Source organism: Pollicipes pollicipes, unplaced genomic scaffold (assembly GCF_011947565.3).
Source record: "Pollicipes pollicipes isolate AB1234 unplaced genomic scaffold, Ppol_2.1 Scaffold_6138;HRSCAF=7277_pilon_pilon_pilon, whole genome shotgun sequence".
Taxonomy (NCBI): Eukaryota; Metazoa; Arthropoda; class Thecostraca; order Pollicipedomorpha; family Pollicipedidae; genus Pollicipes; species Pollicipes pollicipes.
The window spans coordinates 36,496,913-36,521,554 of NW_023596818.1; the positions used below are offsets into that span (position 1 = coordinate 36,496,913).

The window sequence follows — 24,642 nt, forward strand, 5'->3', positions numbered from 1 at the left end:
AAGTGACACATAGCAGTACACACATCGTGCGACCCTGCGGTAGTACCATTGCACCACTTGGAACAGATCATGTCTATCCAGCGCAGACGAAGTCACGACTCAGAACAGACCGCGTCTATCCAGCGCAGACAAAGGCACGATTCGGAGCAAACCATGTATATCCAGTGCAGACGAAGGCACGACTCGGAACAGACCGTGTCTATCCAGCGCAGACAAAGGCACAACTCGGAACAAACCATGTCTATCCGATCACAGACGAAGGCGCCACTCAGAGCAGACCGTGTCCATCCAGCGCAAACAAAGGCACGACCCGGAGCAAACCATGTTTATCCAGCGCAGACAAAGGCACGACTCGGAACAAGCCATGTCTATCCAGTGCAGACGAAGTGGCCGCTGCAGCACCCGCCGTGCTGCGCCGTCACGTGTTAATCCAGGGAGGAATGAAAACATCCAAATGTGAATATCAAATGTCTTCACGTCGGTAGACATGAAGAAGATCACATTGAGCGGTCAAAGTTGCCTGTCCCTGGAGATCCCTCTGACTTCTAGCACCATACCAGCAGTGCCTTTGTGCGAGAGCTCCCCGGAGGCGGGACTTACGAGGCCTTTACGCAACCTTCCGCCGCCCGTCGGCGGAGGCCACACAAGGCCCCGTCAATCCGCCTTGGGCAGCCGTCCAACGCCGTCGTATAACCTCCTAAGGCGCTGCAGGGCTGACCGACCGGTCACTGACGCAAGCTTACGCAAGCCGCGTTGAGTTGGTTTAGTATGGATTTATGTGCGACGGCCTCACCCGCTGCACAGCGGCCTCATATGATTCGAGCAGCCTCGCTCATTGACCAGAGCCGGCTTCAATGGGGGATCTTACGGGTGGTGTCCTTGGCCGATCGCTCATTGACCAGAGCCGGCTTCCATGGAGGATCTCACGGTTGGTGCCATTGCCCGATTGCGTTTTCGTGTCCCGATCTGCCGGCTGACTGATGCTGCACATTCAACTGCGAAAGCAACGGCGTTAAGACATGCCCCTGCGACGTCCGTTGCCCGCCTTTGTCTTTTCGCATTTGCCTAATTGTCTTCAGTTGAATGGAAGCCAGAAGGTAAGATAATGACGCGATATCGCAAGTGGGGCAATATTTGTTGGTGCGCCTCCAGTCGCAGCTGTACCAGGCCTTCTAGTCCGAGCAAGGTTTACATTTAATCAACTCCTGGCAGCGTTCCTTCGTGTATGCGCACCCTGCGCAGCGACAGAGACTACATTTTTTTTTCGAGGAACGGGCTTCTTTAAAAAGCATTTCCGTTTAAGCCGCACACAATCTCAATCCCCCTGAGTTTTGGTGGCAGCACACGCCTGCCCTGAGGGATGCGCCTACGCATGGTACAGACTGACCTTACGACCTTATAGGACTTGAAATATGCTCCATGAGTTAAACTCGATGGCGCGGATATGACCGTAGATCCACGAGGGATCCAGTGTTCTGTCGTCAGGGTGTTATCCGGAGACAGGCACTGACACGAGGTGGCTGGCTGTTGGCTATTGTCGCCGGCTGACGGCGAGGGATGGGAAAACACCGGCAGAGGGTCACAGCGTCAGACCTCAGGGGGACACAACGTCAGACCTCAGAGGGACACAGCGTCAGACCTCAGAGGGTCACCACGTCAAACCTCAGAGGGACACAGCGTCAGGCCCTTGAGGGTCACAGCGTCAGATCTCAGAGGGACACAACGGTAGACCTCAGAGGGACACAGCGTCAGACATCAGAAGGTCACAACCTCAGACCAGCGTCCGACCTCAGAGGGTCACAGCGTCAGACCTCAGAGGGACACAACGTCATACCTCAGAGGGACACAGCGTCAAATCCCAGAGGGTCACAGCGTCAGACCAGCGTCAGACCTCAGAGGGTCACAGCGTCAGATCTCAGAGAATCATAGTGTCTGATCTCAGAGGGTCACAATATCTGAACTCAGAGGGTCACAATGTCTGATCTCAGAGGGTCACAGCATCAGAACCCAGAGGTTCACAGCGTCAGACCTCAGAGGGTCACAGCGTCTGACCTCAAAAGGACACAACGTCAGACCTCAGAGAATCACAGCGTCAGACCTCAGAGGGTCACAGCGTTAGACCTCAGAGGAACACAGCGTCAGACCTCAGAGGATCGAGGATCACAGCGTCAGACCTCAGAGGGACACAGCGTCAGACCTCAGAGGGACACAGCGTCAGGCCTCAGAGGGTCACAGCGTCAGACCTCAGAGGTTCATAGCGTCAGACCTCAGAGGGTCGCAGCGTCAGACCGCCGCTTCCCGGCAGATGACGCGATCAGCGCGTTATCTACGAGCCTCAGCTCGCTAAGGAACAGCTGCCTGGAGCTTGGTTCGGCTAGGACGGGCGACGCGGAAGTGTTACCTGCGGGAGATCGTTAGAATGTCCGCGTCCAAGCGGACAGTCATGTGGGTGCGGTTCTTCCACAGCCAGGATCGGGCCTGAACTTATCTACTTTGGATCGCCCGAGCTGGCCTCAATGCGAATCACAGGCGACAGAATAAGACCATGGGCCAACCGTCTCTCGTAAAATTGAAAACAAAATCCTAGTGGGATAACTAGAGCCGATCTAAGCGAAAGACCCTGTCCGCTTCATGACTGATACGTTCCCACGTCCCAGTTACGGTTGGCTGGTCTGTTTAAACGACTCGTTCCTGGGAAGATGAGTTTGACCTCAAGCTGCTGCAAAACATCGTGGCACTTCAATCATGCAGAAAACAATACAAAGACTTGCGCTCCAAACCGAGTGCGGGACAGCGCCGCGACCTTGCAAAGGGTCGCGTCCAGCGCCGCTGGCCGCGACCGCCGTGGCCTTGGAGCTGACTCTGCCACACGAGGCCACACACGGGGCAGCCATACAATGGGATGTGATCTCATCAGCGGCGGGGCGCCAGCTGTCGTCCGGCGGGGCTTCAGGGTCGTCCCGGAGCCGGCGGCGGCGGACGGCCCGCAGACGGAGACATGGCGGTGCCGCGGCTGCTCCTGCTTCTGCCGCTGACGCTCGGTGAGGGGCCTCGGCGGCACGGTGTCCGTGCGGCGGGGCGTGCTGGCGTCAGCCGGCTCTCGCGCCGCTGAGGTGGAGCTGAGGCCGGACTGCGCTGCGCCCTGTACGACAGCACGCGCACGTCGCGTCGCTTTTTTACAATTGATCTGTATTGTTTTTGGCGCTGCTAGTGAAGTTCACGGTTAAGCTTGTAGGAGGCCTGGTCCCTACGCTAGCTACGTCACGCGGTGCAAACGCATGTAGTCTTTTGAGTCATCAATGGGCTCTCAGCCTGAATTTAACAACGCATACCAAATCACCGATCTATCGACACGTTAAATTCACCCAACATGGCTTCGGTTGCATCCAGCTCTTGCCCGCTCGTCCTCATGAGCCGCCCTCGCCTGCCCCGGCTTTGTACGGTGCCCTGCGTGCGCAGGCCCGGGCCCGCCGGCCGGCCGCGCGCTAGCGGCGCCGCTGCAGCCGCACCCGCTCGACGACCTGTGCGCGGGCGTCGGGCCGCGGCTGGTGTACGTCACCAGCGAGGTGGTGCTGGTGACGCGGTTCTCCGGCGCGGCGGCCGGCACCAACGGGACGGCGGCGAGGAGGCGCGTGTGCGCGGCGGATCTGGTGAGCTGCCTGAACTGCCACCTGCAGCTGGCGGTGGTCTCCATCAGGCTTGGGGACTGCGGCGGAGGGGACGCTTGCAGGTGAGAAGCCGTCGGAGACAGGATGAAATGAGGGGAGGGAAGAGGGAAAGGGTAAAGCAAAACAAGAGAGCTTAACAGTTACACAGTGGCACGGTGGGAGAGATTGTGGGACATAGAGCGAGAGAGAGAGAGAGAGAGAGAGAGAGAGAGAGAGAGAGAGAGAGAGAGAGAGAGAGAGAGAGAGAGAGAGAGAGAGAGAGAGAGAGAGAGAGAGAGAGGAGAGAGAGAGAGAGAGAGAGAGAGAGAGAAGAGAGAGAGAGAGAGAGAGAGAGAGAGAGAGAGAGAGGAGAGAGAGAGAGAGAGAGAGAGAGAGAGAGAGAGAGAGAGAGAGAGAGAGAGAGAGAGAGAGAGAGAGAGAGAGAGAGAGAGAGAGAGAGAGAGAGAGAGAGAGAGAGAGAGAGAGAGAGAGGAGAGAAAGAGAGAGAGAGAGAAGAGAAGAGAGAGGGAGAGAGAGAGAGAGAGAGAGAGAGAGAGAGGAGAGAGAGAGAGAGAGAGAGAGAGAGAAAGAGAGGAGAGAAGAGAGAGAAGAGGAGAGAGAGAGAGAGAGAGAGAGAGAGAGAGAGAGATGAGAGAGAGAGAGAGAGAGAGAGAGAGAGAGAGAAGAGAGAGAGAGAGAGAGAGAGAGAGAGAGATCAAGGAGAACGGCAAGAGAAGGGAGAGCTATTTCGCGGATTGATGACTTTTCTTAAATGCTGGGGACGAAGAGAAAGTAACTTTTGCAGCGATTAGACAAGTCGGTGGGTGAGTGGTCTTGGAATTCGAGTCATAGGACATGACCCCAAATGACCCCTCGCGTCTCCGGTGCGCAGCTGTCACCACCTGCGCCTGACGGAGCATGGTCGAGATGTCGGCTCGTCCGGGTGCGACATTGACCGTGACCTGTCCGTGACCTCCGTGGGGCGGACGATGGACGTGCGCTTCTCGTATTCTGAGGCGCTAACAGGAGAAGTTCACTTCAGGGTCGTCTCCAAAGGTGAAAAGGTTTCAGCGATGCGTCTGAACGTGTTTCGTGGCGTTAAATTTAAAGGCAATGTTCTGGAAACGTTTGTGTGCGTGCGTTGACGATCTCCTCTGCATTACTACGACAATCTCCATCCAGTTTGTTTTCCGTCGTCGCCCTCGGGCTTTATGACGTACTCAGTTGCTGAGGCCGTAAGGTGCCAGTCTGATCACCACCCAGCTTCCCTGCCTGCCAGATTCTTTCCGCACTTAGATCCTTACTTGGATCTGATTTAAGTCAGTCCCATCCAACATGCATGAAAATGATTACCGTTCCCTAACTGTGGCTAAGCGGTAAGCCTTTCGTCATCTATACCTCGCAGTGCAGCACGCATGGCGATTTCTCCTTGTCAGTTTAGCCTTAAAGTGAGGTTTTACTACAACTGCGACTTCCACATGTTACCCACTCGCCACTCGTCGGGACAAAGTGACACTGTTCGACAGACAGCACGCTCGGCTGAAGTACCCCATTCACATTCTCACTGTGCTATTGCACAACCCCCCTAGATGGCGCTCTCCTACTAAGCAGACCGCCCGCACCTCCAAGTCGTCACCGCACCGGGGCCGTGACGTCACTCTGACGTCACCCTGCTGTGCCGCAGAGAACGTGTTCAGCTACGGTGACCCGTCCGAGGTGGCGGAGTCGGCCCGGTTTCCGGCCGGCTACCCGGCCCACTACGCGGCCGAGTACGTCATCCGGCGACCGGCCGACGACCACCGCTCTGCCATCCTGCTCTCCTTCACCGACTACCTCCTCGCACCCTGGGCGCTACTCGAGGTGAGCGTAGGCACTGGGCTGATGCCAAGGTAGGTGTGCAAGCACTGGACTGAGTCATTAGCCTCTGTGTCTCAGCACGGTCACTGCTATCCCACCGCACTGCAAGAACTGTCGGGGAAAAGTGCGAGCAGTAGGTTTTAGACGCTTGAATGAGAGCGCTCTCCTGAACAAGGGGCTGTAGCCTGTTTGACTCAATCATTACGCAGGTAGGGTGGCTGGCCCTACTTATCTTGTCCCTCTGCCGCCATAGCTAGCGAAGATGACGCGCGTGGGCGCACGTGAAGCGACGGCTTCGTTGACCCCCGTCCGTTCCCCCACCGAGACGAATCTTGACGTAACACCCAGTGTCATCTCGGTTAAACCCTGTCCGAGCGGATGCCCCGGATCAGCGGTTATGAGAAGGTCATTGTCAGACAGGAACCACTGACTGACCCTGGCACTGATGTGGCTGATCCCTCTCCCTTACCATAGGCAAACTGATGGAAAACTCGGCTGCATGGCCAGGGGCATGCGGCCGCGTTCCAGACAGGACAGAGAGGCGTTCCGGGGTCACACTCTGCCCTGACCTCTGACCGCCAGGTGACGGACGCCGATGGCAGCCGCGTGGCCAGCTACACCGGAGACGTCTTCCGGCCGCCGGTCACCGTGACCAACACCTCGGCGCTGCACCTGCACTTCCACGCCAACGGTCGGCCGGGCATCGGCTTCCGCGCCAAGTTCGACTTCGTCCGTAAGCGCACCGCTCCGGGGAACTGCGCCGCCGTGCCAGCTGGTGCCATTGGACTTGGCTGCACCACTCTTGTCGCTCAGGTGTAAGGAGCAACGCCGCGCTTCTGATGTGGTGCGTGAGCTCCATTAACGCGATGCATGCTAACAATGTATGCGCCTTATGTGAATCAGATTGGCTTGCTGTAGTTCTTTCACTGGGACTCGCACCATTGAAACGTGGATAAGGTGACGCGAATTTTTGGAGGAAAAACAGTCGAGGAAACCATTCCCTGGCATTTAAGATCCATTCATGAACAGCATTGTGATGGACCAGCTCACCTGCTATGCTCTGCCCGTCACGACGGGGCGCTAATGTCCATTTACACGCGTGAGCGCCTCAGTTATAAACACATTGCTGGCTTGGCTGCACTACGCCTAGTCTGCCATCTGCGCGACCGCGACCAGCAACAACAGCCGTCCACGCCCTCGGCATCCCTCGTCTTTGATGTCCCTGGCATCAGTGACTCCCCCAACGACCGTGGCACCCCTGAAGCCCCTACTACCCTGAGACCTCCGATACCCCTGACGCTCCTGACGCCCCTGGCGTTCCTGCAGTCCCTGAACCCTCAACACTCTTAACGTTGCTGACGCCCCTGACGTCTCCAGCGCCACCGCTGGACGGGGCGCCGCTCTTGCCGCCGCGCACCGACTGCGGCGGTGTGGTGCTCAGCGCTGGCGGCGCCATCACCATGCTGAACATGACGCACGCCGGCACCGTCTGGTACGACTGTGTATGGCTGCTGCGCGCGCGCCTGCCTGGCGGCCACGCCGGCCGGCTAGCCCTCCGGCTCAGCGTCTTCAGAGGCTTCGGTGAGTTGGTCAGGTGTTTCTTTGCAAGGCCAGCGACTTGTCTTGTAGTTCTATGCTTGCAACGCCGGTGTCTGTCACTCGGAGTGGTGGACAATGCGTGCGCAAAGGCAATGCTGTCTCTCATAGAAATGCGCTCTTGTAATGCGATGCCGTCATTCTCGAAGATGAAGGCGTTGCACTGTAGCTGCCGTCTTTGATAGGGTGTGTTGCCAACGTTGTTTTGATTAGAGCCCTTTCGGCCATCCATGACCTTTTCAGGTTAAGGAGGGGGGGGGGGGGGCGAATGGATTATTGTGGGCAAGACTACTTGCATCTTGAAACCTTTCCGCGGAGGCTATGCCAGCACAGGGACCCTTCTGCGGGATGTGTGCTGGGCGCTCGGACGGAGGACCTCACCAGGGAGCATTTCGGCCCACATCTGGCTGACGCGTGCAGCCTGCCCCAGAGAACTGGGGCGTCGCATGGATGCAGGATAAAGCGAGACGAACTGTACAAGGGTAGATGTCCGCAAGAGCTTCGTCATGTCATGCCATGTCATGTCAGAGCTTCCGCCGCACGGTTTGTTCCTGCGAGGTCCGTCGTGTCTATTCACGTCTCAGGCTCGTCTAACGGCAACACCACGTACGAGAGTACCGCCACTGTACAGCTTTATTATCGTATCGCATACCTCACGGGTCATGTTTACCACGCCCGCCCCCCCCCCCCCCCCCCCTCCTCCACCGCGGCAGCGGCCTTCCTCCGCGCTCGTGGTCCGTCTCTCGTGCTGGGACTGAGCCCCGCCACGCACCCGGTCTTCGCAGCTCCCGGAAGCCGCCTGAAAATAGTTGACGGACCGACCACCAGAGGCGCTACCGTCACCCTGGTCACATCTGACCTGAGCGGGGCGGAGGCGAGCGCCGAGCACGTGGTAGACGCAGACGGCAGCTTCTACGTGCATCTGCAGGCTGGATTCAGGCCCTCCTCCCAGCTGGCTCTTATTTACTCATCCTTCCGACTTGGAGGTAAGGGTTCTGAGGGAACTGCGCTGCAAGTATGCCATCACACCATCATCATCATGCCATAGGTGCAAGACCCATGAGAACAAGCTCTTTCGCAAACGTCCATGCATTGGTGCACCAAAGGCCCGGCCCGGCTGATTCTGATCCTGCGCCGACGCCGACCAACAGCCAGCGGTTAACGCTGTACTTCATTTGCCTGCGCTGGTTTTCAAGAAGTTCCTGCCATGCTTAAGTAATGAGTCGCTAATGTTGAGTCGACTTAAGTAATAATGTCATCATTGGCGCATCCAAGATGGAGGAGGTGGCTCAGTCTCAGACAAAGGGGAGCCTTAGCTTCCTTCTGTCAGCTTCGAGCGTAGTTTTTCACCACGGTACTACTAGATAAACTTCCGAAATCTGGTGATCCGGAAAGCTATTTTGGCTTTATATCTCACGATCACCAACATGAGCAGCGACATGTAGAGGCCAACAGGTGCGATATCACAGCGAGATCTGCGTCTAGCCGAGTGAATGTTGACAGTAACAGCTGAAACAGCTGGCTAAGGCACAAGGGCAAACCAACATCGATAGCTCGTTGATACGCCAGGCACCGTACGTGTTAGCGTTTGTGGTGTCCGTTAATCAGTTAGCAGTGCGTAGGTACGCCAATGAAGCTTGGACTTGCTGGTTAGAAATTCACCCTCCCATCGCTTTAAATGGTAGCCACTCCCGCTGCAAATTCTGACTCTGCCCCTGCTGTCCGTGGTTGTTGTTCGGGTGTCCGCGCTTCGGCGATTTTCACGTACTGTACCTTCACTTAAGATTGCGGAGCTCATCGTGAGATGGCGTGCGGCGACGGCCGCTGCATCGCCCAATTTCTCAAGTGCGACGGCTTCGCCCACTGCCCGGACAAGTCGGACGAGGCCGACTCCTGTTACACCTACTCACTGTGTAAGTAGGCATGTCACCGGAGCGCAGGATCCGCGGTGGTCGACACCAGAGAGCTCGGAGATTATGGGGTCCTCGTACAGGCCCAGCGACCACTCGGCTCAAGTGCCTGCCGAGGAGTGAGACTCCAGCATCCGGCATCTGCTCGTCGCATATCGTAAACGATCACTTACGGGTGCACAGACTCGCATGCCAGGACCTGTTGCAATGGCGACTTGGTTCTACTCGGCCGACCCAAGATTGCCTCCGCCCGTGCGCGAAGGTCTGCTTCCCGAAGCTCTGTCCTTCGGTGACAACGCGCCAGCATTGTTGCGTTACCGTCAGCATCATAAAGACCAATGTCTCACGTTCCGTATGGTGTTGCAAAGTGCAGCGATGGGTGGAACTCATTGCAGATTCTGCTAGTTGAATCTTAAGAAATTTGTATGCAGATGCTTTTACCCGGCAATATTTTCGTGCATCATATTGCAAACCGAATGTGACATCTCCCATTCGATTAACAAGGCAAGCATGGAAATGATAAATCCATAACTGAGCAGACTTGAATTCCAGCACGCCAAGGGTTAAAACTGCACCCACGGCTCGACAGCGCAGCGTCACAGCTCCGACTAACGGAGGAGGAGGGGGGAGGGGGGGGGGGGGAGTCGGACAGCTTGCGAGTTCAGACGTACCCACGCGACCCAGCACAAAGCTTAGTTCCGCTGGTTTAGAGTGTGTTTAGGGACTGATGTACGTTGTCAGCAACCAGTTCAGACAAACAGGCGAAACCAGCTGCATAGTGCTGGCGATCACACTGTCCGTAGCTCACTGGCATCTTATAACTGGCCGACCCATGAGAATGAGCGTAAAACTGGTAGACTCACGGGCGCACCAGTAATGAAACGGACGCCAGGAGGGAAGCCCATGGGAGCAGAAAGAGACTCGTAGCACGTTCCTGAAACCGGCATTGAGCATGGCACGTTTTAACATGTTCTCACTACTTGGTCTCAGGCACCGCATTCTCAGTCGATCGACTTCCCGACTCAAACGCTAGGTCTGGTCCGGCTTATAGCGAGCAAGAAGACCTCAAGCTTGTGAGTTGAATATTAGCGTATGATAGCTACATCAGTTGTTCACCTGCATGCTCAAGACCGTCTTAAAAGACGAGTTCCTCAGCGCGTTGCAGTGCCTGTCAACATGACTCGTCTGGCTCAACTGGCTCAGGTTTTGCGTGGGTCCATTTACTTGGGTTCAGTATCATCTGCATGATGATAATCTCAGGGCTGTCATCGCTTCGCTCGATTCACACTCGCACACTGCGTCTTATTCCCGCAATGTGCTGCGCAGGTTTTCTCGGTGAAGCCAAACAGGACTGTTGGAGGAATCACTGGAATTCGCTCCTGGAGTGAGTCCGCGACAGCACCCATAGTTCTACGGAAAAACCTGGCCGTAGACAAGCTCAAATAGAAGCTGCACTAGGACCCTGCTCATCAGCTCCCGGCCGTGTTTCTAAGAATGGAACACTCCCGTTGTACCGCTTCTGACTTGAAGGGCATGCCACCTGAAATTCATGGAATGCGTTCTCACATCGTGTTAACTTAGCAAGGTCAATGGAACAAGCGCAGAACTGACGTCACAAAAGCACGGACTCCGCTGAGAAAGCGTCGGGAGCGAGCTAACTGCCACTAAACTCGAGGATTATCTTCGGTGTGTCGTCCCGGTGCTGACGTCACAAAAGCACGGACTCCGCTGAGAAAGCGTCGGGAGCGAGCTAACTGCCACTAAACTCGAGGATTATCTTCGGTGTGTCGTCCCAGCGCTACAGCCAGTCTCGCCAGTACAACCCACAGCATGTTTTCCAGCATCCTTTTTCAGTCAGGTATGAATTCATGCTGCTAAAAATGTGTGTAACATTTGCTCGGCAACGATAACGGTAACGGTAGTGCGTTCAAACGGCGTACATACACCTGCTGGCGTGGCCTCCGGCCTAATGATGCGCCCAACGCTGAGCGGTGCTTATATTTAAGCTGAAACATTAGGGAAGCCAAATCCTCCAGAGGCTGGTGACTGAAAGCCTGGTCGTCCCCAGCAGTCCCCATGACCCCGGTGGGCGACGTTGACCTTTCTCCCAGAATCGAGCAGACGCGGGAACTCCGTTGCCAACAGAGCGCCGGAGAGCCGAGGCCTTCAGACCGATCCCAGGAGCCTAAACCGTCACGTTAGTCGTCCGGATTAGCGAAACGTGCAGAGAATGAAAGAGTGGATAACTTTTCAGGTTGAACCGCGCCGCATGCCTTACGTATACAGATATCGGCGTGTATGACGTGGATTGTCACATCTCTTAGAATTGTGGGTGTTATTAGGCTGAGGCTCTGGGACAATCTACACGGTTACATTTGTCTCCGCCCACCGCGACAGCGTTAAATAGGTCTCATATGGCCCATTATCCTAAAGCATGACCATCCATAACGCTAATGTTGCGAGGAAATAGAAGCCCAATCCCATGGAGCATTGTTCGTCATGGTCTCATACTGTCCCCCAGCTCTCCCAGAACCGGAAGGTGAAGCCGTGCCGCGTATCCCACCGACCTTTCCGCGTGATCTCTCGGCACCGGTAGAAAATGGGCCCGGCTTTCAGGGTCCGAGCACAAACTTTCCAACCTTGGGGAAATGTAAGTTGCTGGCCCTCGGCCAGGCGTAACCCAACAAACGTGGATGGAAAACTTGAGTGAAGGGTATGGGAGACGTAACAGCTTCAAACGGCCATGATTTAAACATTTTCCTCGAGGAATGCCCGTTCCGGAAGCTTTGTCACACCAGTGTTTCTGAGGATCCTCCACCACTGCCAGTGGGACGCGTTACTTGGCATGGGACGAATAATGGGCATAGGCAGAACGATACCAAAATGCAAGCTTGTATAACAGCCGTGCGTGGAAGGCATTTCAATGAGCCTAACTTGAAACGATGAACATTGGACATGTCCGTTTTTCACGAGGGTTTAGCTGGTAATTTATCGGTGAAACTCTTTTCTGAGGTGTTCACTGATGTGGTCTTTATCCATCAACTAGGCCCAAATAACCCAACTAACGAACAATCCACCAACTAGCAAGCAATATTGCCCGAGAGATTACTGAACTCTCTTTGATTTGTTCCAGTCCAGCAACTGTCACGGTTGTTTCAAACAACGGCATCGACGAGTTTGCACCAAGTTAGTTTTGCATCGATTGCCACGAAACGTTGACACAAACGTAAGCATGTTTGGGTACACATTGGTCCCGGCTGATTGGGTTTCACATCCGGCCACGTTTTCCGTGGCTCTCTCGCGAATACACTCGGCTGGTAGGTGACTCGTGTGTGATTTGCTTTCGAGACCGATGTAGTGGAGGTCTAGGCTGTTCCCCTGTCAGGTCGGTTGCCGGCTCCCCCCTGATTTTACCCTGCGCCGCGCTGAGCCTGCGATGCGGGCACACCGCATTTGCCAACACCCTGCAGCTGGTTTCAAGTCCAGATTCGGTCTGGTTGCTTGCATTGAACGTTAGCGTGCTAAACGGTCCGGTCGTCGTTGGCGCTCACGTTGCCGCGGAGGATCGTCGCATGGTTCAACTGGCGCACGCATTGTGGAGCATTGTGGCGCATTGGTGCTGACGCTATCGGCCATTTGTTTTCCCCAATTTAGTTGTGCTGAGCTCGTGTCGCTGCTCCTCCAGCGTGTCCAGATATGGCCAATGAATTTTGCCTTCCTCGTGCGAAATGTCTTGTATGTTGGTAAAACCGGCGTACGTTTGAAATATGCTGCGCATTGAAGTGTTTTGTATCTTATTATGGCATGCAGCGATTAAAATGGGGACGACAAAATTGGTCATATCGCGATGATGCGAGAAGTCTACGTCTCATCACATACATTGCGCGCAAATCCCCCTGAACACATTACAGCTGTTGTCAATCATTAATAATTAGCTTTTCGGCTATTCATGCTGTGACACTTATTATTTCAATGAGTAAGGTCTGCTTGGCATATGGCCTTCCTGGCATTCATGCCTGCGGGGTTTGCGTACCAAGAGGCGCCTAAACAATATCAACCGGGGTTGACCTTTCGGCCGCTGCGAGAATGCTGCGTCGGGACAAAGTGTTCGCTTGGGTCATCTCTGACTGATCGTCCGGTACCCCACTGATTGATCTCCGTTTGAGTGCAGCCAGGCTGAGCGCGTGTCCCTCCCTCAGCGACCAGCCTGGGGGTGCAGAACGAGGACACGTGGACGCTGAATCCGCCCAACTTCTACTTCCCCGGCCCGAGCCACTCGATGGCGTCGATAGAGTCGGCCACGCTCTCGCTGCTGGCCATGTGCCTCAGTAAGTCACGCCGGCCGCCGCGGCGCGCGGCGCGTCGCAGCGGATCACCCTAGCTCGTGACAGCCGCCGTCGGTCTCCGCTCGCCGCGCTGCCCACCTGAGGCCCATCGTGTGCAGCGGAGACGGAGTCTCCCTGCCCCGTCCTGTCCTGCCCTCCCCTTACGTACCTCTCCGACACCCCCGCAGGGCGCCTCGCGTGTCGGCGAGCAATGTTGACAGCCATCGCCTTTTATCATTCCTCATCTTCCAGCCGCATTTCTCTCCGTTGCGTCCCCTGAGTTAGCAGCTTACGTTAGGTCCCATGGTCAACTGCACCTACCGCTAGCTCGCCCCACCCCATTCCATTCCGCCGTCCATCCGCTGGCCTCCTCGCACTGACGTCCGCGCCTCTCGTTGGCAGTCATCGTGCTCACCATGACATCTGCGGTCATCTTCATCTACTCTAACGGCCGGGTGGCAGAGCGACGCGCCCGAAACCGCCTCCTGCGGAGCATCTCCGATCTCATGCGAGGTGGGTATCCTCTCTATCATCTCCGATCTGCCGCGAGACGGGTGTCTGCTGCCAAGCGCTGTGGTGAACCCAAATCTCCAGTATCATGAGCTGTGGCTGTCCGCTGTCCCGTGAAATATAGCAGGCCCCATGGCTTGTCGCGAATCCGGGAAAGTCTTCTCCGACAAAGACAGCTTGAGGGTTTCACACACACCATGATTTGATGTTACACGGTCTACAGAATTGTGTTAAGAGTTTCTTCAGAAATAGCACAAAATTATAAACAAAATAGCGTCCAAAATTGGGTGACTTGATACAGTGCTGTACACGAAGAAAGCCGAAGTACAATCCACATCGGTATTGTCGTTATCGATATTGTCATGACAGTACTGTTGCTGCACATCGATATTGCCAACTTCGTTATTGTTACTACACATCGATATTGTCATGACAATATCGTTTCTTCCACGTCGATACAATTATGGCGGTATGGAAAGCAAGTTATCGCGTAATGGCGTCTGGAGCGGTAGCTTTACGCGGAGATCTTCAACATGTGGCTGACGACGCTAGTGAGGAATCATGACACCTCCATCAATGCAGAGCTGAGTTTCATAAAATAAAGGATACCAACTTCGCAATTCTGAATCGTGCCGAGTGAGCTTACAGGTAGGCAGTTCGTCGATTTTGTTTCGGCTTTCGGTCTTGTTGATGATGAATAAGGCGTGTTAGCGAGGCCACATCAGCTGTGGGGCGTGCACTGATGCGGCGAGATTTAGAGGTGTTTTGGTTTGTAGCTCCTTTGTGTGAGACTGGATCCGCCTCCCAACTTGAAGACGTCCCCAAAAAGCTTATTTCAAAGTAAAACACATTCCGTTATGAGAGCCGGCCAGAGGCTGCTCATGATTTGTCAAGTAACGGCTGGTTGTGTGGGACGCAGGGTCAGGACGCCTTACTGTTCGGTAAACTATTTCCTGAAGATCCCTTAAACATCAACAGGTGTCACCAACTTGGCGGAGCAGCGTGTGGACAAAAGTGGGTCAGTCGATCCAGCTTTCCCCAATCAGCCAGGACATCCCGGCTGTAAACAATTGCTGGCTGCGTCACAGCACAAGATAAACGCCTCCCGTGTGACTTGGCACGAAGTGAGCGCAGGACAGCAGTCCAATTTCGCCCTCTCGTAAATGTGCGGAAGCCCATACGGTAGGGAAGAGTTTGTCTGTGGCAATGCCTTTCATTTGTTTTCCTGTGAGGTGAATAATTTCATTTTTGCATTGAACATTCCAGTATTACTTAATCGCTCTCCACAATAGGGTAAGACTCGTCGAGCGGCACGCATAAACTTCTATAACTGCCGTTTTTTTAAAAATGTCGGAGGAATTTAGCAGACGAAGGCATGTACGTACACATCATCACCAGGCATTCTATATATTTTTATGATAGACTGTCGCAAAAGCGGTTAGTGTCCCCCTAAATGCCCCCAAGCGATAAGTGCCTCGATACCCCTGTACTATAGTTCTTGCGGGAGGACACCACTGATGAGACATGTCAGGCGCGCGACAAATTGTCTGGCCAACGGTGTGCTGAAAGTGGAATAGATCGTATATATATATATATATATATATATATATATATATATATATATATATTTAAGATCGGACGCACATGCACACTCAAACGCATGCACACACGCGCGCGCGCACGCACGCACACGTTCAAGTAATGATATTATGATGTATTTTTGAATATTATATATTTATATACTAAATTTATACTATATTATCATATTATATATAATTTTACATGTCATTATAATTTATATGCGTAAGTAATATATATATATATATATATATATATATATAATGTTAATATGATATTATACGTATGATATTATATGCAATATTATAATAAATCAGGTAATGAGTGAAACTAGGTGAGTGAAGAAGTTATTGTTAGGTCAGTCGGGCAAAAGACGCCGCGTTACCCTACACCGGCAAAGAAGACGTTACTGTATCCGTATGCCGCCTGCGACTCCTCTCACCAAACTTCGCAAATGCAGTCAATGACGCGACCAGTTCACGAGCAAAGAAAGACTCATGTCAGAAACACAGATCAAGCAGTCAGCGAAGCTCAGCGAGAGCGTAGGGTGTTGAATCAATCCGCGTAACACACGCCTCGGGCAAATGAAATGACAGTGGACTGCCTTCAAAATGTACTCAGCTAGGTTCATGCGAATGGAAAGGGATCGAAACAAGCTGCATGTTAATCGCAGGGGCATTTTTAATGACTGGCGAAACCAGAGGTGGAAATCCAGCGTAGGTTCAGAGCGTGCCCGTTCCTACAGGTAGAAGGGCCACCCACCACCACCGCGGCTTACGCTGACCTAAGTCCACGTCCGTGCCAGGTGTTTGCAGACCCTGTTCACCGAGCCCTGACATGACCTTGACATGACTTTGGATGTTATCGGTCTGAGAGGTCGCAACTGCGAGAGCATTCTGAATAAAGCCCGGCTGCTGGATAGATGGACGTCGTATGTGAAACACGGCCACTGCCGTCGCGAGCCACCACCGCAGCTGCACATGACGATGCTCAGGGCGTCTGAGCGGCAATAATGGCGCGGCTCGGCAGCTTTAACACGCCCGAATCAAGCCCGGGAAGAAACGAGCGGGGGCGAGCGGATGAAATGAAACGTGTTACAATCATTGCTATGAACCGTAACGGCAGGAAGAGTGGCTTCCTTCCAAGCCCCAACGACGTCTTTCCAGGCAACCAATCAAAAACGTGAACGTTGGTGAGTACTGTGGTGTTCTAGTTGAGCGCATGCTCAACAAGAGGGCCGTTTATTGGCTCGGTCAAAGGCCGTAGCAGAAGCATTTAATAAGTTGGATATCTGATTCCGCTCGGATAGGAAAAAGCTGACGTGTTAGCTGTGGCGAATGGTGACGTTGACGGTGTGGAACTGCATTGAAAAGAGTTGAATCTTCGTCAGCCTCAATGTCATTTCATGCTATTGCTTCCGAGCCCCGCGCATTTATTGGGCTGATCTAAAATCCCGGCGGATCTTCAATAAATTTGAGCTGAGCTCCCACAGGAAATTAATCATTCCGCAGAGCTTGTCAAGCCGAATGGCTGTATATGAGAGATTCAGATGCTAGTTGCTGTGCAAAATTTACGGCAGATTTATGTAGATAGCTGATGTAGGTCACCGTGCTTCGACGAGGATCGCGCTGTTCCTGATGGATGTCCGGTGCTTAGAGCGCAGTGAATTACGAAGGAGCGTGCGCCTGCATCAGTTGGCCCAGCTTCCGGTGGAATATCTCCTGAAAATATATTAGTGTTGCCACTAGGTGGGAGAGAAAGCCCGTAGACCTTGAGGAGAGCGTTCCACGTTTGTATGAGGTTGTCTTGAATCGGAACATTCATCTAGAAGACTATTTGGTGCAGTTCACAACCCTGTCCTTCTTAGACCTAAACACTTCTAGCTTCTCAGCTGTACGCCCGCGAAAATGTGCAGACTATTTTGGGGAGACTTTTTCAAGGTAATCCGTGCATGTATGACACCATAATAACGTCACCTAAACCCTGTCATTCTATTGGCCATGCGGCGATCAAGGCCAATAAAATTATAATTGTCGAGTCGTTAATATCTGGCGTTCGGGAGCACGATTTCCTGATAAAACGGCCGTCAGTTGGCGCTCAATCGATGTTGCACAAGGTATGATGGACGTAGTCAAACAGTGACTTATTGAGGGGTTTATTTACTAAGCAGAGACATCGTGTCGTCTAGAGCAGCCTTTTCCACTTAAAGGCATACCAAAAGTCATAAGTGAGCTTATTTCACGATGTGTCATGCTTGCCTCAGTATCCTCAAATGTGGAACATTTCCTTAAAACTGAAAGTCTCGTAAAACGACAAGATGGCGCGCGTGCCGGCACCAGCCAGGCGGTGAGATGTCGCATGAATTCATATTTAATGCTCTTAAGCTCTCTTGTTAGTTTAGTGTTTTTGGTTGCCACGTTGTTGGGGTCATGCCTGCCACAACAGCCGTTTCCACGAGAGACTACAACGCGAAAGTCTTCAGCGTTTGTTTTTTAGCTACACAACTGTTATAAACGATTTGTGACCAGGCTTGTTTTGCAGAGATTTAAAAACATGCTTTAAGGACGTTTATGTCAGTATAATTGCGGTCTGCTGGTTATAAGCAAGATCATACTTGTACGAGTAGCTGTGACAAGCTTTTTCCGAAAATATTTCAACCTGTGAAAACGATTTGGTGGCGCCTCTGACGCAGACGCGACAAAACACGCTGCAGGCTATCTTATCCTGTCCCTATTATAGGCGCGCAGAACTTACATTGTTCGCATACTTAAACATGGTCTACGACGAGTGATCCTTCAATCAGATGGTTTTCAAAGCCCGCCCTGCCCCAGCCAGAGCCGGCGCCGATGTAAACAGAAGTGGTGCGGTCAGCATCAAAAGCCCTGGACCTATCCACATCGGTGCTTGGCCCGGTATTATACTAGATGTCGGATGAACCAAAGGCATAGGCTGAAGAAACAATAGTCTATCAAGAGTCTTGTTTCGTATAATAAACTTATACTGAGTTTGGATCAAGGCGGTTTAGCTATTGAATGCCAGTGACATCGCATCAACACAATAGTTTTCTTGTAATTTTTTAGTATACATCTAGACTTCCTAAAATCACCATATCAGCTTTTAATAGTTTTTCAGCGCATTAAAACACCGTAGAATCAGTTAATTTGTAACAGGTTAATAGAATGCTGTGCCCGAAACACTGAGCACAAGGATTGGTAGGATGGTATCACGACGTTGTGGGCATGTTTAAGAGCCGCATGACCGAAGAAAATGTGGATGCCCTAAGAAATGTGAACGTTGGGATGAAATATGTGATTTCAAAGCAATGAGGTAAAATGGTGAGCGCATTGCCCTGCCTGAGATTGATAACAATTGTAAGCAGTTTTTTGTTCCAAAGTGTTTGTTTTGATTAACCCAACGGTGGGCGGGTATCACAGGAGACGACTCGTTCTGGGATGGATATTAATTCTGGATACGCTATAATGTTTCCGAAGTAAACTGCACTCAAGACCATAAATATCCAATGCGGTCTGTATCGAAACTTGCCAATATGGCTAACAAGGAACACATGTCCCCACAGGAAGCGATGGACAGCATATTGCAGGCAGGTGAACGAGATTATATTGATTTGGTCGTGTGATTGCAGACAGGCTGGCTTTCCCCAGAGTGCCGCTTAGTGGTCCTGACGCCAGGCCCTCTGCTGGTACCTAATGTCAGGGAGCATCTAATCAAGGTAATTTTGGGTCCATTTGTTGGCAGGCAAAATTGCTCTCGTAGTCGGTATACATTAAAATACGATGGGCAGTAGCGAAAGAACCAACGAATAACCAAGCACTTACCTGATCAAGCTTTAAGAGGAAGCGCGTCTGTAATGGCGAAAACTGACGACATGACGAGGTCTCCACTTGTTTGGATGTTTGTTGGGCATTGGTACATCTTCGGTCAGGACTGCCTCTTTCCGGGTTACGGAGGAGGCAACCATCACAAACATCAGCGCGGTTGAAAACAAACCACGAAGCATCAGTTCACAGAGTGTCGCGCGCCACGCACGCAATGGAGACTTGACAAGCGCCCACGTCCTGGCCTGCCGGCTGATCCCCTCCCCTTCCCCTGCCTCTCCGCTCCGCGCCTGCAGCGCGGGACCGGGGTCCCCGGGAGGTAGACTGGCCCGCAGCGCGTCACGTCCGGGCCGTCCGCCGCGGCAGCGCAGCGGCTGGCCCCGCTGTCATCGGAAGCCGCCATGAAGTCTTTTAAAACAACATATATATATATATATATATATATATATATATATATATATATATACACATCATGAGATCACGCAACAGCCGAACTTGTCGACGCTCTAATGCATGTTAACTCTTAGATCTCTTCGGTGATTTATATATATGTATATATATATATATATATATATATAGAGAGAGAGAGAGAGAGAGAGAGAAATATATATATATATATATATATATATATATATATATATTACATTTGTCTTACATTTTGTCTTACATTACATTACATTGGTCTTACATTTATATATATATATATATATATATATATATATATATATATATATATATATATATATAAATGTAAGACCACTTTACAGAGATCAAACGTCTACAAGGTTCCGTGATATTTGCAGCCAGTCTATTTATGCACTTATGCCAATGCAAGCTGCAAGCTATTGCGACCTCCATTCAATCTTACAATTTCGAACAGTCACTAATCCGGAGCTGGTGTAGCTGGGCAAGGAAAAGTTGAACAGGAGCATGTTATTCCCAGAAAACAAAAAAAAGCTTAAAATGAGCTTAGATAAGACAGCGGTAATAGTCTTATTCCTCGGAGAAAAGCCGGGATAATGGAAATATAGGGACGTTGATATGCTGGTAACATGCATTTATAAAAACGAATAGCAGGAAAATTGCTTCTGCTATTCGTTTCGACAAAGGCATGTTGACGGAATATCAACACATTTATATTTCCATTCTCCAGATTTTCCTCCGAGGAAGAAGGCTATGCTACGTGCATAATGTTCCCCACAAATGCACTTCACAACTTACGTAAAATGAACTTAGTTGCCTAATCAACTTCAAAGACGTCATTCAGTTATTCTTGCTGAATTATTCAAATAATTTCACTGTTTGAAGTTCACACGCCCTCATGGTCAGCACGACTCGAACAACGTTTTTAGCAGAGTGGCCTAATGAAATGAACCAGGACGAAGTCCATTTTTTAAATCCATGCGTGCCATTGTCGTTTCCGCGATAGAGTGATATAGTGCAACCTTTCTGTGTGCTTTCTCAAAGGTCCTCAAATCTTCGACATTTTCTAGCACATCACTGCCTTACAAATGTCCTCGGAAGTATATGTATCACGCTCTGATGTCTCGCTAATCTCAGCAGGCTATTGTCATCTCATAATCAAGCAACTGGAGAAATGGGTCCGCCGAATAAGCCAACGCTCTAATGCATGCCAGCTCTCAGATCTCTTCGATGATTTCGTCCCGGAGTACGAGCCGGGGAATTCATGATTTCGTTCTGGCTTCATGCTTGGACACATTCCTACAAACTTCATCTTTGTTTGCAATCGTCACAAAATGATGCTCACTTTCAGAGTTTCAACATCATTGCTGAAAGTCCTAAACGTTGGCAGTCGGATGTTACCAATTCGCCAATTAAATGGTTCGCACTGCAATGCAGTCTCCTGTAAGTCATGTCCGAGCATCTCCGACAGGCAGTGTGGAGCTGGCGATGGTCCTGGCGATGGTCCTGTTCTCTCCTATAGAGTCCGGTGTGGGAGTGGTGATAGCAGCGTCCTCGCCTACAAAGTTGACTTGTTTTAAGAGCGTGATGACCCTCTCATAACCTACAGAGTCCAGTTTGAAGCTGTTTATGACCCTGCTTTCTGAAGGTGGTGAGGACGGTGACGTCGTCTCATACAGAGCCCAGTGTGGGGGTAGTGATGGTGACGTCCTCTCCTACAGAGTCCAGTGTGGAGGTAGTGATGGTGACGTCCTCTCCTACAGAGTCCAGTGTGGAGGTGGTGGTGGTAACGTTCTCTCCTACAGAGTCTAGTGTGGAGGTGGCGACGGTTATGTCCTCTCCTACAGAGTCCAGTGTGGAGGTGGTGACGGTGACGTCCTCTCCTACAGAGTCCAGTGTGGAGGTGGTGACAGTGACGTCCTCTCCTACAGAGTCCAGTGTGGAGGTGGTGACGGTGACGTCCTCTCCTACAGAGTCCAGTGTGGAGGTGGTGACGGTGACGTCCTCTCCTACAGAGTCCAGTGTGGAGGTGGTGACGGTGACGTCCTCTCCTACAGAGTCCAGTGTGGAGGTGGTGACGGTGACGTCCTCTCCTACAGAGTCCAGTGTGGAGGTAGTGACGGTGACGTCCTCTCCTACAGAGTCCAGTGTGGAGGTAGTGACGGTGACGCCCTCTCCTACAGATTCCAGTGTGGAGGTGGTGACGGTGACGTCCTCTCCTACAGAGTCCAGTGTGGAGGTGGTGACGGTGACACCCTCTCCTACAGAGTCCAGTGTGGAGGTGGTGACGGTGACGTCCCCTCCTACAGAGTCCAGCGTGGAGGTGGTGAGCGCTGCACCGGACGAGCCACCCGTCTACGAACCGCCGCCAGACTACGAACAGATCGTGCACTGTTTTGCCGTCCATCGGAAACCCAAGAAGAAGCGGGGGAAGAAGGCGGCGCAGCGGCCGCACTCCAGGTATAGTGCCGAGCTGCCACACTAGCGCAGGAGTCAATAGGTATGGTGCCGAGCTGCCAGACTAGCGCAGGAGCCAACAGGTGTGGTGCCAAGCTGCCACAGTAGCACAGGAGCCAACAGGTATGGTGCCAAGCTGCCACACCAGCGCAGAAGCCAACAGGTATTGTGCCAAGCTGCCACACTAGCGCAGGAGCCAACAGGTATGGTGCCAAGCTGCCACACTAGCGCAGGAGCCAACAGGTATTGTGCCAAGCTGCCACACTAGCGCAGGAGCCAACAGGTGTGGTGCCGAGCTGCTACACTAGCGCAGGAGCCAACAGGTATGGTGCCAAGCTGCCACACTAGCGCAGGAGCCAACAGGTATTGTGCCAAGCTGCCACACTAGCGCAGGAGCCAACAGGTGTGGTGCCGAGCTGCTACACTAGCGCAGGAGCCAACAGCGGTGCCGAGCTGCTACACCAGCGCAGGAGCAGGCAGCGGTGCCGAGCTGCCGCATTAGCGCAGGAGCCAACAGCGGTGCCGATGCGGTAACTCGCGGCGGCGGAGCTTGCGTTCTCGCACCTCCGTGGTCAGGGAGAACTTCACCGGACCCGTTTCCTCATATTAATTTGTGTTCAGCCAGAGTAGTTGGGTGTGTTTCCTTGTATTTTAAAGTTTATGCGATACGGAGTCAAATCCTTCGGCTGGCCATGGATGTGCCACATACACATGAAACCAACATTTGTGTGCGCTGAAAGCTATCCATAAATAAGAACAAGGTAATTTATATTGTTAAATATCTTGACAGTACGATTTGGACATCATGTAAAAGGCGCAGTTCTCAGCCCTTTGGAGGACATAAGATGCTCATTTGAAATAATTGAATATGACACATGTCGTTCATGGAGACTAATGCGCTGTCTGTTAAATACAATCATCGTGTGTACCCCTCTCCGTTGTCCTTGATCCACCCAGCCTCCGTCGCTGTCCACTGTTAGTCTTTGACTTTACGCCCTCCGCTGTAGTAGACTGCCAAACCTGTGTGTTAATCCCTGACTTTCCACCCTCCGCTGCCGCAGGCTGCCAAACCTGTGTGTTAATCCCCGACTTCGCGCCCTCCGCTGCCGCAGACTGCCAAACCTGCGCGTCAATCCCTGACTTTACGCCCTCCGCTGCCGCAGGCTGCCAAACCTGTGTGTTAATCCCCGACACCATGCCTTCCGCTGCCGCAGGCTACCAAACCTGCGCCTCCAGCTGTCAACGGAGCTGAACGCGGCGCTGTTCCGGGGACCGCGACGTCAGCTGCCGCGGCACAACACCGTGCCGAGCTTGCACCACTTTAGCGGCCACCTTGAGGCCGCCGACCCGGCCGACGACGCCCGGAGCCGCCGAGCAGGCCGGCCCCTCGGCCGCCGGGCCGCCGGACCGCAGCGTCGAGCTGCAGCCGTCGCGGGTACTGCTGCCCGAGCAGGTGGCGGCAGCGCGCGCAGGCCGCTGCGCCTGCGCAGGCGCGTGCGGCTGCGCGCCGGCCGACCGCCGTCGCTCCATACCCCGGTCCAAGTCCGTGGACGTGCTCTCCAGCCGGCCTGGGACGGCGCTGGGGGAGACTGACCGGCTGGTGACGGCGGCGCCCGACGGCGGCGGCGGCGGCGGCGCGGCAGTCTCTCTCCAGAGCGGCGGCGCCGGCGGACGCTCGCCGCCGCCGCCTTACGAGCTGGTGGACGCGCCGGACGCGGCCAGAACACCAGATCGATGAGCTCTCACGTAGCGCATATTCGGCCTCCGTCGCAGCTAGCTTAAGGCAGTCAGCAGCCTGGCTGCCATTCATTCGGCTCGGAGCATGTCACGCCGTGAATGCAACTCCAGTCAATGTCGAACTTTCTCAGTGAATGGCGGAGTAGATGCGTCTAAAGCATACCGGGTGTCGGCCAGACGTGGGTCGTAATGTTGTTATCGCGCTCCGCGCTATTCGTATGCTGTGGGGTAACGCGGTTGGTTGACTTCTCATACACTGATTGTGGGAATGGCACGTGTGCTTATTAGCTATCGCTGATATTCATTCAAACATGCGAACCTAATGAGTTGTCAATGATATATGTTGTTGATAGTGTCTGGTCCTTCTATCTTTTTCGGATGCAGCGATAGATGTGGTTATGCGGCGTAGTTGTATTTGGCTACTGGGTGTTCGCATTACAGCTCATTCTCTCAATCATTTCTTCAGCGTCGTTTTTCATGGGATTCAGCTATGGAAAATTTTGCTATTTCATAGCATGTTGCACAATGTCCCTGCGCAGACAAATTTTCTCTACGCGTCTTTCGCAGCCGTGGTATCAACCAACCACTCACATGCAGCATCGCTTTTACGGTCTGCTTCTGGTCGCGGGGCATCGTACCCGGCTTTCATCGGACATTCTCATATGTTCCGGTATGTTATGAGGAAAATTGGGCTCTGGTTGAGGATGAACTTTGAAATGCTTTCTTGATACCTCTTTATTGTCCCAGAATGCCCAAAGCGCGAGAG

The 24,642-nt window shown here is 52.8% G+C and overlaps 1 protein-coding gene across 1 annotated transcript; it reads left to right on the top strand.

Annotated features, from left to right (window-relative positions):
* The first annotated feature begins 3,622 nt into the window (after positions 1 to 3,622).
* On the top strand, positions 3,623 to 23,921 carry Culd (CUB and LDLa domain). Its single transcript, XM_037229089.1, has 12 exons — positions 3,623 to 3,730; positions 4,540 to 4,703; positions 5,332 to 5,507; positions 6,087 to 6,237; positions 6,882 to 7,085; positions 7,886 to 8,086; positions 8,885 to 9,013; positions 13,210 to 13,338; positions 13,738 to 13,848; positions 21,992 to 22,142; positions 23,354 to 23,498; positions 23,913 to 23,921. The coding sequence occupies exons 2-12, from the start codon at positions 4,637 to 4,639 to the stop codon at positions 23,919 to 23,921; spliced, it is 1,473 nt and encodes a 490-aa protein (XP_037084984.1). The 5' UTR covers positions 3,623 to 3,730; positions 4,540 to 4,636.
* Positions 23,922 to 24,642: the final 721 nt, after the last annotated feature.